Genomic DNA, 25,558 nt, shown 5'->3' with positions numbered 1-25,558 from the left:
GGGCCGGCGAGCTGGCCCACAGCAGCGCCGTCACTGCTTTGTGATTCCCGGTCCTCAGCTTCACGCGTTCTCCTCAGGACAGTGCTTGGCAGGAGCAAAAGGAATATTTCATGGACAAATTCTCTTGAATTTGTAAAAGTCTATTTTTTTTCCTTCCTCTCTCCTGAGCAAATACTTATATAGCAAGGGAGACCATGCAGGAGAGAGAGATGATTCTCGGATTGCATGGTAGGGGACAGGCAGCATGCCACCTGAGGCTCCCCACCCCACACCCAGACACCTGTTCACGTCCTGGCTCCACTTTGAACCCCAGCTTTCCTGCTGCTGTGTGCCTGGGAGGCAGTCGGTGATGCTCCATGCCTGGTTCCCTGCAATCACATGGGAGCTTGTATCTGCTGCTTCACTCACTCTTCATGGCCACAACGGCCGGGACCAAGGCTGGGAGTCGGAGACTCGCTTCAACTCTCCTGCATGGCCGGCAGGCACCCAGTTACCTGACCCGCTCCCTGTGACCCAGGGTCTGTGTGGCCGGCAGGCACCCAGTTACCTGACCCGCTCCCTGTGACCCAGGTCCCCTGCATGGCCGGCAGGCACCCAGTTACCTGATCCGCTCCCTGTGACCCAGGTCCCCTGCATGGCCAGCAGGCACCCAGTTACCTGACCCGCTCCCTGTGACCCAGGGTCTGTGTGGCCGGCAGGCACCCAGTTACCTGACCCGCTCCCTGTGACCCAGGTCCCCTGCATGGCCAGCAGGCACCCAGTTACCTGACCCGCTCCCTGTGACCCAGGGTCTGTGTGGCCGGCAGGCACCCAGTTACCTGACCCGCTCCCTGTGACCCAGGTCTGCATCAGCAGAAGGTGGGGTAGGAGCCACAGCAACAACTCCAGAATGTGGAGTGGGCATTTCATTGATTTATTTATTAGTGGCAGAATTACAGAGAGGACTTCCATCTGCTGGTTCACTCCTTGAATGGCTACAACAGCCAGGGTGGGCCAGGCCAAAGCCAGGAGCCAGCTCATCTCCCACATGGGTGGCAAGGGTCAGGCACTTGGGCCACCTTCTGCTGCTTTCTCAGGTGTGGTAGCAGAAAACTGGATCAGAGGTGAAGCAGCTAGGGGCTGGCACCATAACTCAACTGGCTAATCCTCTACCTTGTAGCGCCAGCATCTTACATGGTTGCTGCTTTGTGTTCTGGTTTCTCCAGGTCTGATCCCTCTCCCTGCCTAAGCCTTAGGAAAGCAGTGGAGGACGGCCCAGAGCCTTGGAACCGTGAGCCCCCGTGGGAGACCTGGGAGAGGCTCCTGGCTCCTGGCTTTGGATCGGCTCAGCTCCAGGTGCGGCAGCCATTTAGGGAGTGAACTACAGGATGAAAGATCTCTGTCTCTCCTTCTCTCAATAAATTTGCCTTTCCTATAAAAATAAGCAAGTCTTTTAAAAAAAAAGGTTTGGCATGGCAGGCGCCATGTCTGACCCTGAAACACCCCAAGCAACAGGCCAAGGAGCCGGATGAGGAGGGTAAGGCTTTCAAGCCAAAACAGAGAGAGGACCAGAAGAAGCTCGAGGACCTGAAAGTGAAGGCTGCAGGGAAAGGCCCACGGCCGCAGGTGCAACTAAGAAACCTGGTGAAAAGCAAGCTGCCCCTTGCACCTGTGGTGACTCTGCCCCCAAGCCGCTGCGCGTCTGGACATCTGGATTCCTGGCTGCAGCATCTGGATGCTAGAATGAAGTGTTACCTTAGGGCCTGTTGTACATTTACAAGTAAACTTTGTAAAAAGTAGGGGAAAAGTTTAGAAGTGTGGTGACGGGAACTCGGGATAGTCCCCATAGAGGATGCCAGTGCCCCAGATGGCTAAGCCACTATGCCATGATACCAGCCTGCGGAGGGTGGCATTTTAAAAAAATAATTCATTTTATTTTGGGTGATGTTCACATAGTTGAGAAGGATGCATGTCCATGTGGACCACCAATTAGGGTGGGGAGGGTCGAGGAATAGGGAAGAGTGGATGAGACAGCTGCCTCCAATCTCCTTTTCTCCCTGTATCTGGGGAAAGAGGAGAGCAGGGGGGGAGGACCGCTCCCAGCAGCCTGACCGTGGCAGCACCCAGGGGTGGGGACGGCCACTGCGGTCATCCCAGGGTCCCCAGTGTGGAGCCTGTTCCGAGGGCACTGCCCAAGCGGTTTCGGCAGTTCTGAGGTGTTGATTTCGTTGTTCCAAGCTTGGGGAAATCCTCCCAAGGCCCACTGGCTGACACAGTCCACCTTAGAGTCTCTGCTCCCCCAGATACTCGCTGTCGAAACTCAGCTGGGAGAGCTGTGCAGTTTGTCCTGCCCCCGGGGTACTGGACGTCCTCTGCAGGCCTCGATGAACTGGCTGTCATGTCCCTCATGTGCGTCTGGGCGTGCCGTCCACCGCACGGGCTCCAGCAACCGAGGAGGCCCAGTTGTGATACATGCACTCCACAATCCTGTGATTTTCACCATGGTTGGAGTTCCTACTCCAGTGATCCAGTTAGGGGAGTCCCCAGAGAAACCTCTCCAGAGGTGACCCCAACCTGACTCCTGTGTGTGCCAGCCAGTCCTGTCCCCAGCCCTGTCTCATATGCAAACCAATAAATGCTGCGGCCCAGACCAACGCTGCCCACCACACACTCGGCCCACACATACACCAATGGGAACTGCAGCCTAGTTGGAGCTACCCCCAATAACTCCCACCAGGCCCATCCCCAGCCCTGGTTCCTGTATATGCCGGTATATGCAGCACACTGGTCCAATCTATCCCACACCCCATTCGGTTCTTGTACGTATCAGTGGACACTGAAGACTAGCTCAACCCAACCAACTCCACTATCCAGTCCATACTCATGCCAGCAAGTGTCCCTGTCCAGCTCCCAGCCCTGGTTGTTCTGATGCTCACCAGTAGGAGCAACAGCCCATCAGAGGGGTGCCCACAATTTCCTTGCTAGGCCTACTCCCAGCCCTGGATCTTGTATTTCCAGGTGGTTCTGCAGTCTGGCTGAGAGGACTTGCCCCAGTCCCAGCACCTGCTAGCCCATACTGCAGCACAGCCCAAGCAACCTGCACTCACTCTGGCTCATGCACGCACCTGTGGATATGCTCACTTAGCCCAGCCTGGCTCTCCCCCTGACCCAGCTAACATGCAGGCCAGCGGATGTTGTGGCCCTGCCCCACCTGGTTTGCCTCCAGTCCCAGCTCTCACACTCACCAGCAGGAGCAGTGACCCAGCAGGGGAGCCCCTACAACTCTCCTAGTGGGCTTGCCTACCTTCTAGGTGAAGTGTGTTGGTGGGAGCTGTGGTCCAGGCTGGCATCGCTTGCCTTCCCTCAGCATCCACCAGCGTGCTGTAGCCTGGCTAGACCTGGCCTGCCCCAGTTTCACTTTATTCTGGCAGGTATTACAGCCTAGCCCAACTCAGCTCAGCCCAGCCAGCCCCCAGTCCTGACCCTAATGTGACTGGCTGATGTTCTGGGCATGGGCATTTTAACCAGCACCTTCCCCACTAGACCAAACGCAAATAGCACTCCATTTTCTACCTTAATTGTTTTCAAATGTGCCATTCAGTGGCATTAAGTGCACTGACCCTGCTGTGTGACCAGTCTCTAGAACCTTCCCATCTTGCAAAGCTGACATCTGTCCTTGGCCCAGTGCGGCAGCCTGCTGGTTGAGTCCTCGCCTCGCTTCTGCCAGGGTCCCATGGGCCTGGCGTGGCAGCCTGCTGGCTGAGGCTTCGCCTCGCTTCTGCCAGGGTCCTGTACACTGTTCTACTTCCCATCCAGTTCTCTGCTTGTAGCCTATGAAGGCAGCAGGTGACGGCCCAGGGCCTTGGGACCCTGCATCCATGTGGGACACCTGGAAGAGGCTCCTGGCTTTGGATCAGCTTAGCTCTGGCCATTGTGGCCACTTGGGAAGTAGACCAGTGGATGGAGGATGTTTCTCTGTCTCCTTCTCTGTGTTTATCTGTTTCTACAATAAAATAAAATAAACCTTCAGAAAACAGGAACTCTATCTTCCGGCTCTCTGGGAGGCTCCAGGGGCTTTCCCCGTCTTGGCAGGATGGAGAGGCGCTCCTGAGACCGTGCCCTCTCCAGCACCCGGCGACCCCCTTGTACTGTCTCTTCTAGCTCTCCCAGGACCGAATGAGAGGAAGCAGTTCCTTTGTGCCTGCTGTTGCCCAGGTTCTGGTGGCACCTGTGGCCGACTCCCTTCCTTTCGAGGCTGCCGGTTTTGCCACTGCGTGCCACTCGCCCTGCTTCTGTCCTCGGGCTGTGGCCGCTAAACTGCTGGGGGTGGGGGGACAGCTGTCAGGTCTCCTGCCCTCCTCTGGGTGTGCTGATGAGCCCACGCAGAGGTCGGGAGTGGCGAGCGGGTGACGGGAATGCATGGTCTGTAATTCCTGGCTTTACTTTTAGGCACAGCATTGGTTGTTTATGAAATCACTAACTGTCATGTGTTTGATTTGTGCTCAATCAAGAAGTTGGCGATCTCTTTGCCAGAAGTACCTCCAGCAGTGGTGAAGGAATGTAAGCTGAAGCTGAAGCAGAACCCCTCTAAAACAGTCTTTGAGGAGTGTGCTGGGTAAGTGGTCTGTGCGTGGCCCTGCACGTGGCTCCTGGGCTGACCTGAGGGTGATGTCACACCCGTGCACAGGGCATTGCCGTCGGCCCCACTCGCTGGAAGCCAAGAGGGCCGGAAGGTGCTTTTCGGACACTGGTGCTTTCCTTTTTATCTTTTTTCTTTAAGATTTTATTTTTTTATTGGAAAATCAGATTTACAGAGAGAAAGATCTTCCATTCACTGCAATCGCTGGAGCTGAGCAGATCCGAAGCCAGGAGCCAGGAAACTCCTCCAGGTCTCCCACATGGGTGCAGGGTCCCAAGGCTTTGGGCCGTCCTCACCTGCTTTCCCAGGCCACAGGCAGGGAGCTGGGTGGGAAATGGAGCAGCTGGGATACAGGGTCCCGGGCATGCCAGGTGAGAACTCTAGCCCCTAGGCTGCCACGCCAGGCCCAGGGCTTTTCTGTGAGTTTTCTGCAGTGTGGACAGCAGAATGGGAAGGCAGAGCTGGTCGGTTTGTCAGCCCACACTCCTGAGGAGATTGGACCTGAGAACCTGAGGCCCTTGTGTACCTAAGTAGTCATTCGCTTGTTCCTCAGGAGGGAACATTAGGGCCAAGGAGCCAGGGAACAGATGCGCCTTTGCTTTGAAAGCAGTGACATAGTCAGTGTGTGTTTCAAAATTTATTTGCTTTTGAAGTTAGAATGGCAGAGACAAGAAAGAGAGACAGAAATATCAACCCTCTGCTGGTCCGCAAACGCCCACATGAGCCAGCACCGGGCCAGGCTGGAGGCAGGAACCAGGAGCTGCACGGAGTCTCCCGCGGGGTGGGAGCAGGTGCACTGAGCCAGCACCGGGCCAGGCTGGAGGCAGGAACCAGGAGCTGCACGGAGTCTCCCGCGGGGCCGGAGCACGTGCACTGAGCCAGCTCACAGATAGCAGGGAGCTGGATTAGAAGCGGAACAAGCAGATCCCCAGCCAGCATTCTGATAGAGGTGAGGTCCCAACTGAAGCTGCTGTACCTAATACCTATTTTCTGCTGTGCCTTACACACACATGCACACACACACACACGTTTATTTTTATTGAAAGGGCATGTTTACAGAGAGAGAGAACGACTTTCCACGCATGATTCACTCCCCAAATTGCCATGATGGCCAGAGCTGAGCCTCTCTGAGGCCAAGAGCTTCTTCCAAGTCTCCCACATGGTCGCAGGAACCCAAGTACTTGAGCCGTCCTCCGCTGCTTTCCCAGGCTGCAGCAGGGAGCTAGATGGAAAGTGGGGCAGCTGGGACTTGAACCGCAGCTGCAGGCAGACAATCAGCTATCTCAGACATCATGGCCCTCTTTGCCCCGTCCCTGGTGTGCTTTAGGACTGCTCTGGGTGCAGTGGCGGAGCATGGTCGGAAGGCGCAAGGATGGGTCTATGAGCTGGGCCTTACAGGCCGTCGCAGTATTCCAGGGGAGCTCGCGTGGTGGCCTGGACAGAGGTGACGGTGAGATGGTGAGGCCTACTGACCGCTGCCTGCCTGGGGCCTGTTGAGCTCGAGGCACAGCTCAGTCACCCAGCGGGGCGACACCCGAGAGGCACTGGAGGCTCTCACCAGCATGGCTGAGGCTGATGTGGAAGCCAGAAAGGGGCTTCGTGTCATGAGCTTGCTGGCCCTTCTGCACCTTTTCTGGCATCTCGGCCAGGTGATTGCCTGCAGGCCTGGCCTGTCCCTCCTGCAGGCCCTCGGGGCTGTCAGCACTGGGAGGCAATCGTATTTTTTGTCTTTATATTTATTTGTATTCGTTGTTTCTAGTGGCATTCTTTTTGTCAAGTAATCTCTCCCTGAAGTCTGTACACACAGCAGCTGTAGTTCTGGGTAGACACTAGGAGGGACTTCCCAAGCGACAGGTATTCTGCCTCGTTTCTGGATTGTTGCAACCCCTACAACCTTTGCTCCTGATTGTGGAGCAGGAAGCTCCCGCGCCTGCTGTCTTCCCATGGCAGAGGAGGGCTGCCGAGGGGACCACAGCTGCAGGGCCGGGGGTCTGTGGGAGTCCGTGGAGGGTTTCCGTGTCACGCTTCTTGCCGTGTGGGTGATGGGTCTGTTTTGCAGGGCAGCGGAGGAGTGAGTTTCTGAGGAGAGGAGGCTGGGGAGCTGCCCTGGGAAGTGAAGGCAGCTGTCAGCCTTGTTACTCTATGCGGAGTGAGGCCGGTGCTAGCACGGCTGGGCTGGGCTGGGGTCTGGGCCGGGGTCAGGGCTCGGGTCAGGGCTGGGGTCTGGGCTGGGGTCAGGGCTGGGCTGGGCTGGGCTGGGGTCTGGGCCGGGGTCAGGGCTCGGGTCAGGGCTGGGGTCTGGGCTGGGGTCAGGGCTTGGCTGGGCTGGGGTCTGGGCTGGGGGCTGGGCTGGGGTCTGGGCTGGGGTCAGGGCTCGGGTCTGGCCTGGGGTCTGGGCTGGGGTCAGGGCTCGGGTCAGGGTTGGGGTCTGGGCTGGGGTCTGGGCTTGGGTCAGGGCTCGGGTCAGGGCTGGGGTCTGGCCTGGGGTCAGAGTTGGGTTCTGGGCTGGGGTCAGGGCTGGGGCCAGGGCTCGGGTCAGGGCTGGGGTCAGGGCTAGGGTCAGGGCTGGGTCTGGGCTGGGGTCAGGGCTGGGGTCTGGGCTCGGGTCAGGGCTGGGGTCTGGGCTGGGGTCAGGGCTGGGGTCAGGGCTGGGGTCTGGGCTGGGGTCTGGGCTGGGGTCAGGGCTGGGGTCAGGGCTGGGGTCAGGGCTCGGGTCAGGGCTGGGGTCAGGGCTCAGGTCAGGGCTGGGGTCTGGGCTTGGGTCAGGGCTGGGGTCAGGGCTGGGGTCAGGGCTGAGGTCTGGGCTTCATAGACGTCACTTCCCAGCACAGCTGCTTTCACCTCAGCTGACGCTCAGCAGAACCCTGCAGCTGCTCCAAGCCTGCTGGGCAGAGGGGGTGAGCAGGTGACAGGGATGGGGGCAGGCCACAGCTTCCTGCGCTGCACCAGGAACTGTGTGGAACAGTGTCTAGCCTTTTGTCACACCTTGAGGCATGACTGATGACCCATAGACCCTTTGTTTATGTGGGTGAGATTCTTCCAGAAAGCAGGTAGACACCCCACTACCCTTCCTCAGAGCCGTGGTGCTGCACATGTCTGATGATCTCTGGAGAGCTCACTGTAGTCTCACGAGAGGTTTCCACAGAGCCCCCTGGAGGGCCACAGCCCTGCAGTAACAGGTCTGGACTCTTAGAAGCCTGTGGAACTTTGCTTTATAAGACAAAGTGAAGCAAATCACACGGCTTGCTCAAAGCCTCAGTGGGAATACTGGTGTGATTTCCAGTTCCTTCACTTCTGGACCTGCTGGCAACTCCCACGGGACCGTGCCGGTGCCTAGGCGCCCATGCTTCTTCCTGCCTCTGGCTGATTTCTGGCAAGGCTGTCAGGCTTCTCCAGGTGCGGCCGAGGCCTTTCCTGCAGGCCCAGCCGCTGTCCGCCAGCTGCTCTGAGCAGCAGGCCACATTCCCTTACTGTTCCCCAAGTGAGAACCACCACTTCCATGGGAGCATTGCCAGTAAAACCCGAGAAGCAAGGCTCATTGCATGGTTTTTCGAGAGGTGTTGTGTGGATTGATTGATTGGTGCTTTACTTTCAGGGTCACGTGCAAGCACTCTGTCCTGTGTGATGTGCTCACTCAGACCTGCACTTCAGGCGTGTGAAACACACACCACCCCGTTTCTGTTCATGTCTTCGTGTCTTTCTAGTGGTATTCTGTCAAGTAATCTCTCCCTGAAGTGTGTGCACACATAAAAGAACCTCCAACACTGGGGTAAAATGGTTTGATTTTGTGTGAATTTCGCCTTCCTTATTTGGCTGGAGTGATCGAGGCTAGCGTGGCCTCTCAGCCTCGTGCCGCACATTCGGCACACACGGTCGAGACGCAAACCCTAGTGCCTTTTACCCCCGACGCACAGCTCTCTGCAGAGTGGAATGCGACACGTGTGTATAACGGCATGGAATCTTTCTTCTAGACTTGTCCATGGCTATTTAAGCAAAAAACCATTTCAAGAATACCAAGAAAGCTCATATTTTTCTCGATTTTTACAATGGAAATGGCTGGAAAGGTATGTACTAATCAACTCAGTGGAGCAGGTACAAGCATGCCATAGTACGTATTGATTGAACCATATGTTTCCAAACTTGGAAATCTTAAGTTGTATATGATGTTTTTGTACAGGAGTTACTACTAGGTGTAAGATTCTATGGTTTCTTCTATTCAGTTCACATTTTCCTTTCTTTTTAAGATGCAGTTAGGCCTGTTGTGCAGGGTTGGCCCTCCTGCCTTGTGCCCTGGCACACTGACAGCTGCCCTCTGTCACTCAGGCTGACCTGGGGGCTGGGTGGCGCCTGGGACTGCGCGCGGCACGGTGTTTGGTGAAGCGAACAGCTGCTCCTGGCACTGTTGGCATCACTGCTACTGTTATTGCTGATAGTTCCCAGTTTTAACTCAATCATCGTTGGGCTGTGGGACGTGAGGCCCTCTAGGAAGGTCCTCTCCCAAGGCCCGTGTGCCCTCAACATCGTCCTTGCTGGCTCTGACCGGCTGGGAGTGTGCCTAAGCTAAGCCGTGAATCCAGGGAGGCTGGCTCGGCTGCATGCCCGCCTTGACTTGGGAGACAGTTTCACTCTGCCTCGTGCCTCTGTGTGCTGGGCATCCCTTGGCATAGCGTGCCTCAGGAAGCAGGGCCAAGACAGGAAGGTAGGCTTTTCTGCTGCAGAGCAATGATGTCATGAGATACCTGAAACTTTCCCTTTTAATTAATTAGGCAACCAGTGTCAAAGAACACATTTAGATACTACAGAGTTCTGGGAAAAGGCGGATTCGGAGAGGTGAGTAAGGTGTGCCAGGTGTGTGCAGGGTGGGCAGACAGCCGGGCACTGAGGTGCGCCAGGTGTGTGCAGGGTGGGCAGACAGCCGGGCACTGAGGTGCACCAGGTGTGTGCAGGGTGGGCAGACAGCCGGGCATTGAAAGACTCCAGCTTGGGGTAATGTCCAGTTTTATTGCTGTATTGTTTCCTTTCAATGTATTTTGGCAGTTTTAGCCAACTATGAGAATCTGGTATTTTTCTTCTTCAGATTTATTTATTTCAAAGACACAAAGAGAGAGAGCTACCTTCCATCCACTGGTTCACTCCCTAAAGGGGCACAGTTGTTAGAACTGGGCCAAGCCAAGTCAGCAGCCCTGAACTCCATGCAGGTGTCCCGTGTGGCTGCAGGGCCCACGCACTTGGGCCATCGTCCGGTGCTTTCCCAGGTGCCTTGGCAGAGAGCTGGATCAGAAGTGGAGCACCCAAGATGCATGGCTCCATCTGTCCTGCCAGGCTCATATTTATGACAAGCAGTTTCCTGTGCTTAATGTCCAGACGTGATCAGATGCAGGTTCTTCTGAGGGTGAGCACTGAGCCTACAAGTCAAGGTGCCGCCCCACATCATAGTGCCTGGGTGGAAATTCTGCTAAAGGAGAGGCAGAAGCAGGGCAACTGAGCCCCATAAATGGACTGCTGGCTCCTGGCTGCTGTCCCAGCCCTGCCGAGTCCTGGGTGTAGGTGTTTGCAAAGTGAGAAAATGAAAAGTTAATTATTCTGTTTCCACATTATTGAATTTGTTATTCTGTTTCTCTAATTTAGGCCTAGCATCCAAATTCATGTAGTGTAGAGTGCATTGTTAAATATATGTATTGGGCACAGCACGGTAGCTAAAGTCCTTGCATGCCTGGGATCCCATATGGGCACTGGTTCATGTCTTGACTGCCCGCTTTCCATCCAGCTCCCTGCCTGTGGCCTGGGAAAGCAGTCGAGGACGGCCCAAAGCCTTGGGACCCTACACCCGCTTGGGAGACCCAGAAGCTCCTGACTCCTAGCTTCGGATTGGCTCAGCTATGGCCATTGTGGTCACTTGGAGAATGAACCAGTGGATGGAAGATCTTCCTCACTGTTTCTTGTCTCTGTAAATCTAACTTTACAATAAAAATAAATACATCTTAAAAATACCTAAAAATTAATTATTAAAAAATGTTTTATTTGAAAGGCAGAATTGCAGAGAGAAGGAAAGATAAAGGGGGAGCGAAAGCTCTTGCACTTACTGGCTCATTCCCCAAGCAACTGTGCCAGCTGCAGCCAGGAGCCAGGAGCCAGCTGCAACCAGGAGCCAGGAGCCAGAGCTAGGAGTCAGGGGCCAGGCGCCAGCTGCAGCCAGGAGTCAGGAGCCAGCTGCAACCAGGAGTCAGGAGCCAGCTGCAGCCAGAAGCCAGGGGGGCAGGAGCCAGGAGCCAGCTGCAGCCAGGAGCCAGAGCCAGCTGCAGCCAGGAGCCAGAGCCAGCTGCAGCCAGGAGCCAGAATTAGGAGCCAGGAGCCAGCTGCAGCCAGGAGCCAGAATTAGGAGCCAGGAGCCTAGGGGGCCAGGAGCCAGGAGCCAGCTGCAGCCAGGAGCCAGAGCTAGGAGTCAGAAGCCAGGAGCCAGCTGCATCCAGGAGTCAGGAGCCAGCTGCAGCCAGAAGCCAGAGCTAGGAGCCAGGAGCCAGCTGCAGCCAGGAGCCAGGGGGGCAGGAGCCAGGAGCCAGCTGCAGTCAGGAGCCAGGAGCCAGCTGCAGCCAGGAGCCAGGCGCCAGCTGCAACCAGGAGCCAGCTGCATCCAGGAGTCAGGAGCCAGAGCTAGGAGTCAGAAGCCAGGAGCCAGCTGCAGCCAGGAGCCAGGGGGGCAGGATCCAGGAGCCAGCTGCAGCCAGGAGCCAGGAGCCAGCTGCAGCCAGGAGCCAGGAGGACAGGAGCCAGCTGCAGCCAGGAGCCAGCTGCAGCCAGGAGCCAGAGCTAGGAGTCAGAAGCCAGGAGCCAGCTGCAGCCAGGAGTCAGCTACAGCCAGGAGCCAGGAGCCAGAGCTAGGAGCCAGGAGCCAGCTGCAACCAGGAGTCAAGCAGCCAGGAGTCAGGAGCCAGAGCTAGGAGTCAGAAGCCAGGAGCCAGGCAGCCAGGAGCCAGGGGGGCAGGAGCCAGGAGCCAGCTGCAGCCAGGAGCCAGAGCCAGGAGCCAGGAGCCTAGGGGGCAGGAGCCAGGAGCCAGCTGCAGCCAGGAGCCAGGGGGGCAGGAGCCAGGAGCTCCTGGTCTGGCACAGGGCTCAGGGGCCCAAGGCTTTGGGCCATCATCTGCTTCTTTGCCAGGCCACAAGCAGGGAGCTGGGTTTGAACAAGCTCCCAGATGGGATGTTGGTGTCATAGGCAAAGGCTTATTATCCTTCTACTCCATAGCACTGGCCCACAGAGATGATTTTTTTTAAAAAAGATTGATTATTTGAAAGAGTTACAGAAACAAAGAAGGAGACACACCCATAGACATACGTACACACACACACACACACACGAGAGAGAGAATTTTCCATCAGCTGGCTCATTCTACAGACGGCCATGTCTCTGTGCCAGGAATCCGGAGGTTCATCCAGGTCTCCCACATGTGTGGTCAGTGCTGCCGTCACCTGTGGCTGTACCAGGCCCCCACGCCAGGCCTCCCGCCAAGGGGACCCCAAGACTTGGTGTTCCTCTGTGACCTGACCTGCAGGGGGCGCACCGGGCAGGTGGTCGGGTGCTCTGTTCTGCGGAGTCAGCCCAGACCCCGAGGCCATGTGTGCCCCCGACCTGGCCTTGCTGAAGGCTTGAGGAATGCTTAGCCCATGTGACTGAGTGCCGGCTGTAGCCTGTCTGTGGAAAGTATTTCTGTGAGAAAACTGAGTGTGTCATGCACCAGGAATCCCAGCTTCTCTCTGGAGCTCCGGCTATTGGCCTTCCATATTTGGGCACTGAGTATGAGGACTGATCTTGTCAAAGAAGAGGCTTTAGGGACATAGGTCTTATTTATGAGATAGTGTTGTAATGATGCTTATGTGAGAGTTCCTAGTGGTCTCAGGAGGAGCATGTTAACAAATTTATAAAATTCATTTGGGGGGTGGAGGGTGGCCAGCATGATGGCTCAATTGGCTAATCCTCCACCTGCAAGCTCTGGCATCCAAATGGGAGCTTGTCCATGTCCCAGCTGCTCCAATTCTCATCCAGCTCCCTACCTGAGGCCTGGAAAAGCAGTGGAGGATGGGCCAAAGCCTTGGGACCCTGCCCCCGCGTGAGAGACCTGGAAGAGGTTCCTGGCTCCTGGCTTCAGATCTGCTCAACTCTGGCCTTGCAGCCACTTGGGGAGTGAGCTAGCGGATGGAAGATCTTAATCTTTGTCTCTCCTCTCTGTATATCTGACTTTCCCACAAAAGTAAACGAATTTTTAAAACAGAATTCACTTGAGGAACAGAGCCAGGCCGACACTGGGATGTATAGAGTGGGCGGGCACTCCCCTCGCTGGCACGTGGCATTCACAGGCAGCTGAACCGGGTCTCAGAGGCTGCTGTGACTCTGTGTGCACTGGGGCTGGCTGAGCAGGCCTTGGCCGGCAGGTGGCATGCTCAGGCCCGCAAGCAAATTCGAGTTGGGAACCTTGTGGAAGTTGCGATTTTATGAATCACTTTTGAACACATTTACTTTGGTTTCCAAGCAAATGATTAAGTGAATGAGCACACCCTGCTGATTTCACACGAGCTCGTTGTGGGTCCAGGCCCCGAAGGTGGTGAGCTGTGTGGGTGTTATTGTGCGGGTCCAGGCCCCGAAGGTGGTGAGCTGTGTGGGTGTTATTGTGCGGGTCCAGGCCCCGAAGGTGGTGAGCTGTGTGGGTGTTATTGTGCGGGTCCAGGCCCCGAAGGTGGTGAGCTGTGAATGCTGGCCACATCCGCCCTGCTGATGCCACTGCAGGTTCCGGGCAGACACCTGAGCCCACCGGCTCCTGAGGGCAGACAGAGCTGGCCATATGTTTTCAGCAGCAGTTATTCTGATTGAGCTTTAAGTCCTCTGAATGAATGTGTCCACCTGAAGGATGGGCAGTGGAAGGGCGTTGGGCAGACAGGCCTCCGCCAGGCTTCCGCAGCAGCAGGGGACGTACTAGATTCATGCTTTCAGGGCTGGCAGACAGACCCCAGGTCAAGTTCCCAGCCTGTCCCCGTTGGCTGTGTGCCCTTGTCCTCAGTAGGGGAGTGGCAATCTGGGCAAAGCCTGGCCACAGTGAGGGCCACGTGAGCATGCGTGCCTGTATTCTGGCCTGCGTTCTCGCCCTTGTCTGACAGTTCCATATACAAGACTTTGTCCTGAATTACAGATAGAGGAGCTATGCAAAGAGAGAGGAGCCCAGACTAAATGACAGCACCGTGACTAGACACATTTTTTGTTGTTTTTAAAGATTGATTTATTTTAATTGGAAAGTCAGATACTTAGAGAAGAGGAGAGACAGGGGAAAATCTTCCACCCACTGGTTCACTCCCTAAGTGGCTGCACTAGCTGGAACTGAGCCGATACAAAGCCAGGAGCCAGGAGCCTCTTTCAGGTCTCCCACGTGGGTGCAGGGTCCCAAGACTCTGGGGCATCGACTGTGCTCACAGGCCACAAACAGGGAGCTGGACGGCAAGTGGGGTTGCTGGAACACAAACCGCGCCACATGGGATCCCAGTGCTTGCAAGGGGAGTTCTCTAACCACTAGGCTACTATGCTGGGTCCTAAACACATTTTTTTAAAAAAAGATTTATTTATTTTTATTGGAAAGGCAGATACAGAGAGGAGGACAGTCAGAGAGGAAGATCCTCCGTCTGATGATTCACTCCCCAAGTGAGCGCAATGGCCGGTGCTGCGCCAATCTGAAGCCAGGAGCCAGGAACCTCCTCTAGGTCTCCCACGTGGGTGCAGGGTCCCAAGGCCCTGGGCTGTCCTCGATTGCTTTCCCAGGCCACAAGCAGGGAGCTGGATGGGAAGTGGAGCTGCTGGGATTAGAACCGGTGCCCATATGGGATCCCGGGGCGTTCAAGATGGGGACCTTAACCGCTATACTATTGCATTGGGCCCTAAAGACGTTTGTAGCGGTGATCTTGTAAAGCATCTGCTAACGGGGAGATGGTCACCCTGCAGCTACGGGATGACAGGTGGTGACAATCGCCCTGTGACATGAGCCGCTGTTGCTCTCAGTGGCAGAGGCGATGGGAGCACAGTGTATCCCTGCTCACCTGTTGTCACACGTGAACCCTGAAGCCTACACAGCAAGATGTTACAGGGACAAGTGCTGTTCTGACTACTTCTGATATTTTCACACTGAACTTTATGTCACTTTTATCATCAGGATTCTTGTATTGATGGGTCAGATTGTACTATGTGTAACGTATTTGTTTTTAGAGCAGTCGTGTGGGGGTGTGCTGTGCGTGGACAGAGGGGACCCGCAGTGTGAGATTAGCAGTGAGCGGGTGTCAGGGCCTTTCATCTGCTGCGCTCTCCGTGTGGTGTGTTCGAAGATTCTCATAACGTAAAGCTAAAATAACATATGAATAGTACTGTAAGAGCTACCTAAATAGAATAAAGGCGTAAAATCTGAACTCTATCAAATATATTTCCCTATGTTCTTGAACTTTTTAATAACTAATCTTTTTAGTTTCATATTTTAAAACTTGCTTTTTAAAAAAAAAGACTCATTAATTTATTTGTTTGAATAGCAGAGAGGGGAGAGGCGGAGAGTCTCACACACACACACACACACGGACGTCCCCATGCCCTAATGCTTCACTCCCCAAGCGTGCACAGGCGCTGAGCTGAGGCAAGGCCAGGACCCGGGAGCGTGCAGGTCTGCTCTGGAGTGGCAGGCGCTGAGTAGCTGCACCGTCTGCTGCTGCCTTCCCAAGCACCTTAGCAGGGAGCCAGACTGCAAACAGCATAGCTGGGGCTCCCCCGGTCTGATGTGGGCTGCTGGTACTGTACGGTGGCTTAATCTGGCACACTGCAGCATCGGCCCCACAAACATGAAATAGAGCTGCAGTTAAGCAGATGCAATCATGATCACCTGTTAGCAATGTGTTCCATTGGTTCCTGTCTTGAAATTTAAGAAACACAAAGTTAAATTCACTTTATTCTCCTAAGAACTTTCTAGAAACAAGAATTCATGATTCAGGAAGAGGTACATTCAACGCCTTCATGTCCACCACTGAAGTGGTCTTGGCTCATCAGCGACTGTTGCTGGACCTTAACAGGAAGGGCTGTCACAGGGTGTGGTGAAGAGATGGCAGACATCGGGACCTGCCCTGTGGTGTAGTAAGGAAAACCAGCGCCTCCAGGTGCCGGTTCAAGTTCAGTGCCCCGAGAAAGGCCTAAGGAAGCTGCGGTCGTGTGCGAGAGCTGGGTGCAGTTCCTCTAGTCCCGCTTTGGCCTGGCCCAGCCTGGGCTGCTGCAGCCGTGCGGGGGGCCTAACAAGCCAATAGAAGATCTCTCTCTGGAACTCTGTGTTTTCAAAAATAAATAAATAATTAAAATCTTTTAAAAAATCATTTGTGTCTAAACCTTGCTGCTTCTGTCTTTAAAAACAAACCAACCCAGGTTTGTGCCTGTCAAGTGCGAGCCACAGGAAAGATGTACGCCTGCAAAAAGCTAGAAAAAAAGAGGATAAAGAAGAGGAAAGGTGAAGCCATGGCTTTGAACGAGAAGAAGCTCCTGGAGAAAGTGCACAGCAGGTTTGTCGTAAGTATCCTGTTCGTGGTCCCTCGGTTACCTTGCCTGCCCTGGCCTGAGAAGAGCCTGCCTCCCGGGTTCCTGCGGGGCAGAGGGGAGGGTCCCTGCTCAGCGCACAGAGCCGTGTGCCTGGGCCCTGGCCGTGGGATCCTGCCGTGGAGGCGCCAGCGCCCTCGCACCCCTCCTGCCATTGGCACCTTCTGACTTGGGATTCTCGTGGATCGTGCCAACTTGGATTTATTCCAGGGATGACAACAAGTTAATGTGATTTATTGTATTACCAAAACAAAAGGGAAAAAGTATCATCTTATTAACGTAGAAAAAATCTTCAAACCAAATTCTGTACCCATTAATGATTTTAAAAACTGCTAGCTATCCACCCTTGTAAGGGGACTTCCTATAGATCTGCGATCAAAAGAGCCCCTGGGAGCCGGGCAGGAGGCCCCAGGGTGCCTGTGGTGAGCGCTCCTGTCTGGCACCGCGGCACAGCTTGTAGCCAGGGAAGCAGGGCAGAAGGACAAGGAATTAAGGCTTGAGTAGTAGACGGTTTTAAAAACAGCCATCAGGGTTTTTTTTTTTAAGATTTATTTATTTTTATTAGAAAGTCAGACATACAGAGAGGAGGAGAGACAGAGAGGAAGATCTTCCTTCTGCTGACTCACTCACCAAGTGGCCGCAGCGGCCAGAGCTGCACGGTTCCATAGCCAGGAGCTTCTTCCAGGTGTCACACGCAGGTGCAGGGTCCTGAAGCTTTGGGCTGTCCTCGACTGCTTTCCCAAGCCACAGGCAGGGAGCTGGATGGGAAGCGTGGTTGCTGGCGTTAGAACTAATATGAAATCCTGGCGCATGCAAGGCAAAGATTTTAGCAGCTAGCCTACCATGCCAGGCCCAGCCATTAGTTTTTTTTTTTTAAGATTTATTTATTTTATTAAAAGTCGGATATACAGAGAGGAGGAGAGAAAGAGAGGAAGATCATCCATCTGTTGATTCACTCCCCAAGTGAGCCACAAAGGCCGGTGCTGCGCCGATCCGAAGCTGGGAACCAGGAACCTCTTCTGGGTCTCCCACGAGAGTGCAGGGTCCCAAAACCTCGGGCCATCCTCAACTGCTTTCCCAGGCCACAAGCAGGGAGCTGGATGGGAAGTGGAGCTGCCAGGATTAGAACCGGCGCCCATATGGGATCCCGGGGCGTTCAAGGTGAGGACTTAAGCTGCCAGGCCACGCCGCCGGGCCCCAGCCATTAGTTTTTAAACAAGGTTTATTGATTGGAAAGAGTTAGAGTGGATGGAGAGAGAGAGAGAGGAATGAGAGGTCTTCCACTTACTGGTTCACTCCCTAAAGGGTACGGTGTCCAAAGTGGGGCTGTTCTGAAGTCAGGCGCCTCTTCCACGCTGTGAGGGCCCGAAGACCTTGACCCTCTGTCCTCCCGGGCACTGAGCCCTCTTCTGTCCTCCCGGGCACCCGGGCACTCCTCTGTCCTCCCAGGACCTGAGCCCTCCTCTGTCCTCCCGGGCACCAGGGCTCTCCTCTGTCCTCCCGGGCACCTGGGCCCTCCTCTGTCCTCCGGGCACTTGGGCTCTCTGTCCTCCGGGCACCTGGGCTCTCCTCTGTCCTCCCGGGTACCAAGACGTCCTCTGTCCTCCCGGGCACCCGGGCTCTCCTCTGTCCTCCCAGGACCTGAGCCCTCCTCTGTCCTCCCGGGCACCAGGGCTCTCCTCTGTCCTCCCGGGCACCTGGGCCCTCCTCTGTCCTCCGGGCACTTGGGCTCTCTGTCCTCCGGGCACCTGGGCTCTCCTCTGTCCTCCCGGGTACCAAGACGTCCTCTGTCCTCCCGGGCACCCGGGCTCTCCTCTGTCCTCCCGGGTACCAAGACGTCCTCTGTCCTCCCGGGCACCTGGGCCCTCCTCTGTCCTCCCGGGCACCTGGACTCTCCTCTGTCCTTCCGGGTACCAAGACGCCCTCCTCTGTCCTCCCGGGCACCCGGGCCCTCCTCTGTCCTCCCGGGCACTGAGCCCTCCTCTGTCCTCCCTGGCACCTGGGCCCTCCTCTGTTCTCCGGGCACCTGGGCTCTCCTCTGTCCTCCCGGGCACCTGGGCCCTCCTCTGTCCTCCTAGGTACCAAGACGTCCTCTGTCCTCCCGGGTACCCGGGCCCTCCTCTGTTCTCCGGGCACCTGGGCCCTCCTCTGTCCTCCCGGGCACCAGGGCCCTCCTCTGTCTTCCTGGGTACCTGGGCCCTTCACTATCCTCCTGGGCACCTGGGCCCTCCTCTGTCCTGGACCTCCTCTGTCCTCCCAGGCACCTGGGCCCTCCTCTGTCCTCCCGGGCACCCGGGCTCTCCTCTGTCCTCCCGGGTACCAAGACGTCCTCTGTCCTCCCGGGCACCCGGGCTCTCCTCTGTCCTCCCGGGTACCAAGACGTCCTCTGTCCTCCCGGGCACCTGGGCCCTCCTCTGTCCTCCCAGGACCTGAGCCCTCCTCTGTCCTCCCGGGCACCAGGGCTCTCCTCTGTCCTCCCGGGCACCTGGGCCCTCCTCTGTCCTCCGGGCACTTGGGCTCTCTGTCCTCCGGGCACCTGGGCTCTCCTCTGTCCTCCCGGGTACCAAGACGTCCTCTGTCCTCCCGGGCACCCGGGCTCTCCTCTGTCCTCCCGGGTACCAAGACGTCCTCTGTCCTCCCGGGCACCTGGGCCCTCCTCTGTCCTCCCGGGCACCTGGACTCTCCTCTGTCCTTCCGGGTACCAAGACGCCCTCCTCTGTCCTCCCGGGCACCCGGGCCCTCCTCTGTCCTCCCGGGCACTGAGCCCTCCTCTGTCCTCCCTGGCACCTGGGCCCTCCTCTGTTCTCCGGGCACCTGGGCTCTCCTCTGTCCTCCCGGGCACCTGGGCCCTCCTCTGTCCTCCTAGGTACCAAGACGTCCTCTGTCCTCCCGGGTACCCGGGCCCTCCTCTGTTCTCCGGGCACCTGGGCCCTCCTCTGTCCTCCCGGGCACCAGGGCCCTCCTCTGTCTTCCTGGGTACCTGGGCCCTTCACTATCCTCCTGGGCACCTGGGCCCTCCTCTGTCCTGGACCTCCTCTGTCCTCCCAGGCACCTGGGCCCTCCTCTGTCCTCCCGGGCACCCGGGCTCTCCTCTGTCCTCCCGGGTACCAAGACGTCCTCTGTCCTCCCGGGCACCCGGGCTCTCCTCTGTCCTCCCGGGTACCAAGACGTCCTCTGTCCTCCCGGGCACCTGGGCCCTCCTCTGTCCTCCCGGGCACCTGGACTCTCCTCTGTCCTCCCGGGTACCAAGACGTCCTCTGTCCTCCCGGGCACCCGGGCCCTCCTCTGTCCTCCCGGGCACCCGGGCCCTCCTCTGTCCTCCCGGGCACTGAGCCCTCCTCTGTCCTCCCGGGCACCTGGGCCCTCCTCTGTTCTCCGGGCACCTGGGCCCTCCTCTGTCTTCCTGGGTACCTGGGCCCTTCACTATCCTCCTGGGCACCTGGGCCCTCCTCTGTCCTGGACCTCCTCTGTCCTCCCAGGCACCAGGCCCTCTGTCCTCCCTACTGCACTGGCATACGTGGATAGCAAGTGCAGCAGCAGGACCCCAGCTGGTGCACACGGACACCAGCGGCAGCTCTGCCCACTGGGCCACAGCACCACGTCAGTCATGACCTCCAACAGTGTAACTCCTAGCAGAATCTCAGACGTAGCTGGGTGATTACATGTGTCTGTCACAAGGAATTAGGAAATAGGCTTTTAATTGATAGCACTTAAGATAGCATCAAGAAATGTCAGTCTAGAAAAGTCATGAGAAAAATATGTAAGAGCTATATACTGAGAATGACAAAATGTTATTACAAGCAATTGTGTAAAGCCCATATAAATAGAAGCCTGGAAGATTAAATGCAGCGTGTAGTCAGTCCTCGTCAGTTAAGCTATAGATCAAAGGAGTTAAACACAGTGCTGGTGTGTATGTAAACCCACAGGAAAGTAGAAAAGTGGGCAAAAAGATTGAACTACATGCAGTGTTTACTGTGAGTCGCCCCAACATTTGCATATACACAGATATGGCCGGCTCAACTCCAGGCGGAGCCCACAGAGCTTCCCACGTCGGGGGAGCGGCGGGGGCATGTCTCTGTGCTGGCTAGGGCAAGTCCGTGGTGGGGGTCACTGCCTGCTGGCTGGGACAGGCCCTAGCTGCCAGGTGTCGGGGGTTAAGCAATAAGGCTGAGCTTGGAAGGGGCAGGAGCCGAGCCTGTGCCGAGCTGGACAGAGCTGGCTCTCGGGCTGCAGCGGAGCGGCGTTCCAACAGGGGTCTGCTCTCTGCAGGTCAGCTTAGCCTACACGTTCGAGACCAAGGACGCCCTGTGCCTGGTGCTCACCATCATGAACGGAGGCGACTTAAAGTTCCACATCTACAACCTGGGCCAGCCCGGCCTGGACGAGCAGAGGGCTGTGTTCTATGCTGCCGAGGTGTGCTGCGGCTTGGAAGACCTACAGAGGGAACGGATCGTGTACAGGTAAGCTCCAGGCTGGGCCCGGCAGCCGTGTGCGCATCGCGGGCGGATTGCGGCCAGTCGGAGCTGAGCTGTATTAATTCTGCTTGAAGCTCTAACCAGTGGCCTCTGCGAGACAGATTGTTTTCTGCTTGTTATCCTAATGGAGAAAAGCTTGTACCCTCTCCTACGGTGACACGGTAGATGGTCACTGCCTCCCCAGGGACAAACAGAATGCTGAATGTCTTTACAATTTATTATTTTTTGCATTGCAAACCCATTGGAGAGAATAAAATGAAACGTAATTGTTGTTAGAATGAGTCTAATGTTAGTGTGTTTAGGGAAAAGTCCTTTCTGCATTCCTGTTAAGTGCCTGAGGTCCTGGCTGGTCTACTCGTAGCTGTCCTGGTGCAGCTGTCCCCTACAGCTCCTCCTGGGCTGCAGAGGAGCCAAGGGGCCGCATCCTGGTCCCCACCCAGAGGCCCTCGGAGCGCTCTACAAGGGGTTCTGGGGAGCATTTTGTCCTCCCTGGGGCGTTGGGCAGGGCTTGAGCTGCCCCCGGCTCCTGAGCCTGCTGCGAGGCTGCTAGCCTGTCCCTTCTCGCCTTGTGAGCTGGCTCTCAGGCTGTGCAGCTCCCGCAGGGCCTCCTCAGCCCATGTTGTGCACATATGTGTGCAGAGGCTGGAGCTTCTCAGTTGTTCACACCGCTGCACCTCTCGGTGGAGAGAGTCCATTTCTTTGAAGTTAAAATATGGCTGCTGGCTTTGAAAATTAATAATAGGAATAACAATGATATTAATAGTAATAATAAGTACTTTGAAAAATTGGTCGTGTGCCCGAGTGAGAGGCTCCTCCGCTGCTACCTGTCCCTATGGCCCTCAGCGCCCCACACAGGCCGTAAGGTGCAGTGGGCGCTGTCCATAGGGTCAGGACAGCTGACCCTCCCACTGTTCCCACAATCCTCTTGTCTGCTTTGAACCCTTTGCTTTTCCATATAGATACTAGGGTCTGCTCCTCAACTGATGGGAAGGTTGAAGTGCCCTCCCAGGGCTGCCCAGCTCCTGGCCCTCCAGGGCTGCCCACTCCTGGCCTTCCCAGGGCCACCCAGCTCCTGGCCCTCTCAGGACTGCCCACTCCTGGCCCTCCCCGGGCTGCCCCGCTCCCGGTCCTGCCAGGGCTGCCCACTCCTGGCCCTCCCAGGGCCACCCAGCTCCCGGTCCTCCAGGGCTGCCCCGCTCCCGGTCCTGCCAGGACTGCCCACTCCTGGCCCTCCCAGGGCTCCTTGGCTCCCGACGTCCCAGGGCTGCCCACCCTTGGGCCAGTTGGGGTTAGCAGGTATCTCCACCATGGCGACTCCCCACCCTTGGACACAGGCCCTTCCCATCTGCCTGATTCACTTTCTCTCTGTGGTGTTATATGATTCCCAGTGTATAAGTCTTGAATTTTTTCCTGCTAAATGCATTGCCAAGACTTTACAATTCTGTTGTTTTCTTACATTCACTTTTGGGGTTTTGCAGCAAGCATGTAGAAATAGTTGATTTTTGTAAAATTTTCTAAAATGATCCTGTGTTCTTGCTGAGCTATTTCGTGGGCACTGGAAGGTTAGCCCAGGACTGCCCAGGAGCTCTGCCGGGATCACCATGCAGACAGCCAAGGCTGGCCAGGAGCCAGGAGCTCCACCTGGAGTACTGGACCGTTATCCACTGCTTTCCCAGGAGCATAAACAGGATCCTGGATTGGAAGTAGAGCAGCTAGAATGCAACCCTAGAACTCCGACTCACACATGGCAGCTTATGCCCTATGCTGTGAAGCCGGCCCCAGAATCATAGTTCCTTTGTCTGTGGTAATGTGAGGATCATGATTTCTCTGCCAGCCGCAGACATGTAGCAGGCAGAGGACGGTTATCGCCTGCTTAGGTTTGCTGTTGCTTTGCGTTTTACCTGTGTAGATTGTTTGGTTACAAGACCAGTTCTCACTGGAAGTTAGATACAACTGCTTATCTTAATGGTGAAATCAGTGGTTCTGCTTTATGATGTGTCCGGGCTGGTGCCAGTTCAAGTCCCGCTGCTCTGCTTCCCATCCAGCTCCCTGCTAACGCACCTGAGAGACTAGTGGATCATGGCCCAGGTCCTTGGGCTCTTGCCACGTGGGTGGGATGCCTGGAAGAAGTTTCTGGCTTTAGCTTGACCCAGCCCTGGCTGGCGCGGCTGTTGGGAAGTGAACTGGTGGATGGAAGGAGCTCTTCTTGCATCCAGGCCGAGCCTCTCCCCAAGAAGCCCAAACAGCTCTGCAAAACAACGAAGTTGATTGAGGAGCCAGGTAGACCAGCTGGCTGGAGTCAGCTCTGCTTTTCCTTAGAGAGGGACCCTGAGGTGAGGGTCAGATGGGTTCTATAGATGAGTGAGTATACAGTGAGGTTATATAGCCATGGGAACCAGGTGAGTTGGGCAACCACAGGAGGTTGCCATGGGAACAGTGGGTGAATAAATCATGTAACACCGATTCCTGGAACCCAGGGTTGCTGGCAGGGCATGTTAGCCCAGTGATCTGGCCCCAAAAGCAGGAAACTGGCAGAACATCTCGTAGTACAAAAGTAAGCTGGCAAACTTATGCAAACCTGAACCAAAGTGACTCCATTTTGTCACGGGATTTCATACTCTCTTCATCTTTTTCCCCTCTCTCTCTATCTCTGACTTGCAAGTAAGTAGATCTTTAAAAAAACTTACTGTGAAATCCAGAAAAATTATATGTAAATTTGTTAAACGATGAAAGATATTTCACTTGTCCTGAAAGTGACTTTAAAAAAAAAGATTTACTGCTTTTATCCGGGAGCTTTTTCCTGCCTCCCTTCCTCTGCCACTTCCCCAGGTGCGTTAGCAGGAACTCAATGAGAAGAGGGAGAGCTAGGCCTCCAGCCAGTGCGCACATGAGGTGCCAGCTCTACGGGGGTGGCCCGTGCCCACATGAGGTGCCAGCTCTATGGGGGCGGCCAATGCCCACATGAGGTGCCAGCTCTACGGGGATGGCCTATGCCCACATGAGGTGCCAGCTGTACGGGGGTGGCCTATGCCCACATGAGGTGCCAGCTGTACGGGGATGGCCTATGCCCACAGGAGGTGCCAGCTGTACGGGGGTGGCCTATGCCCACATGAGGTGCCAGCTCCATGGGGCTGGCCCGTGCCCACATGAGGTGCCAGCTCGACAGGAGTGGCCTGTGCCCACATGAGGTGCCAGCTCTACGGGGGTGGCCCGTGCCCACATGAGGTGCCAGCTCTACAGGGGATGGCCAATGCCCACATGAGGTGCCAGCTCTACAGGGGTGGCCCTTGCCCACATGAGGTACCAGCTCTATGGGTGGTGGTCTGTGCGCACATGAGGTGCCAGCTCTATGGGGGTGGCCCTTGCCCACATGAGGTGCCAGCTCTATAGGGATGGCCAATGCCCACATGAGGTGCCAGCTCTACGGGGGCGGCCAATGCCCACATGAGGTGCCAGCTCTATGGGCGGTGGCTTCCCTGGTTCCCCACAGCGTTGGACTTTTGGTAGTCTCCTGTGACATTCAAACCAGGAGTATTTTTTGACATGATACTTAAAAATCTTGAGATCTTGGATCAGTTTTAAATGAAAGGCAGGGACTGTGTGTGGGGGTCTGGTGGAGTGTGGTGGAGTGTTGAAGACGCTGGCCTGGGCTCACGTCAGTTTCCTATGGAAGCACACCCTGGCAGGCTGCAGGCGATGGCTGCAGGCCGCGGTCCCGGCACTTGAGTGGGAGCCCAGGCTGAATTCCAGGTTTCCAGGCTGGTTTTCCAACAGTGACCTGGTGTGCTTTTCTGACTGCCACCTCATCTAGGGACCCTCCATTGCCAGCCCATCAAAAGGAGGATAATCAATTTCATTAGAGATCCTGAGTATTTTGGGTGCCAGCTTAATACTGTAGTGTCCTAAATATCTCTCTTTGAAATGTTTACCCAACATTCTAGGGAAGAACTTTTGCTTTGCTTGCCACCCACTTCTAGAAGAGAACAATCCTGAGCCAGGAGGGGACGGGGAAGAGGTGGGGATGATGGAGGGGACATAATACTGCTTCGTCTGGCAGCAACTACTCTCCCTCATGGAGATTTCAAGTACTGTTGGAGTGGGGATGGTCACAGCCATGAGACCCCCCCCACCACAGGACCGTGGGGTGGGCACGGCCCCCAGCTGTATGAGACCCCCTTGGGACCATGGTACAGTACCCACACTGGCATTGGTCCTCTGGGTATGTTAGAGCCTCCCTTCCTCTTAGTCACGGTCATGTACCCTCACACCGCGTCCCCTGCCCTCCACCCAGTCACGGTCATGTACCCTCACACCGCGTCCCCTGCCCTCCACCCAGTCACGGTCATGTACCCTCACACCGCGTCCCCTGCCCTCCACCCAGTCACTGTCATGTACCCTCACACCGCGTCCCCTGCCCTCCACCCCGTCACGGTCATGTACCCTCACACCGCGTCCCCTGCCCTCCACCCAGTCACGGTCATGTACCCTCACACCGCGTCCCCTGCCCTCCACCCCGTCACTGTCATGTACCCTCACACCGCGTCCCCTGCCCTCCACCCAGTCACGGTCATGTACCCTCACACCGCGTCCCCTGCCCTCCACCCAGTCACGGTCATGTACCCTCACACCGCGTCCCCTGCCCTCCACCCAGTCACGGTCATGTACCCTCACACCGCGTCCCCTGCCCTCCACCCCGTCACGGTCATGTACCCTCACACCGCGTCCCCTGCCCTCCACCCAGTCACGGTCATGTACCCTCACACCGCGTCCCCTGCCCTCCACCCAGTCACGGTCATGTACCCTCACACCGCGTCCCCTGCCCTCCACCCAGTCACGGTCATGTACCCTCACACCGCGTCCCCTGCCCTCCAC

At 56.3% G+C, this 25,558-nt stretch overlaps 1 protein-coding gene across 2 annotated transcripts in view; it reads left to right on the top strand.

The window, feature by feature from the left end:
• GRK4 (G protein-coupled receptor kinase 4) overlaps window positions 1–25,558 on the top strand; it is a 63,253-nt gene that overhangs the window by 24,712 nt on the left and 12,983 nt on the right. For both annotated transcript variants that reach the window (XM_058670330.1, XM_058670331.1), the window contains exons 5-9: window positions 4,491–4,594; window positions 8,590–8,682; window positions 9,385–9,448; window positions 16,044–16,184; window positions 20,481–20,671. In XM_058670330.1, coding sequence (XP_058526313.1) covers window positions 4,491–4,594; window positions 8,590–8,682; window positions 9,385–9,448; window positions 16,044–16,184; window positions 20,481–20,671 — 593 coding nt within the window. The remainder of the gene's footprint in view (window positions 1–4,490; window positions 4,595–8,589; window positions 8,683–9,384; window positions 9,449–16,043; window positions 16,185–20,480; window positions 20,672–25,558) is intronic.

This window comes from Ochotona princeps, chromosome 11 (genome assembly GCF_030435755.1).
Source record: "Ochotona princeps isolate mOchPri1 chromosome 11, mOchPri1.hap1, whole genome shotgun sequence".
Lineage (NCBI taxonomy): Eukaryota > Metazoa > Chordata > Mammalia > Lagomorpha > Ochotonidae > Ochotona > Ochotona princeps.
This window is presented reverse-complemented; position numbering and strand designations above follow the sequence as displayed.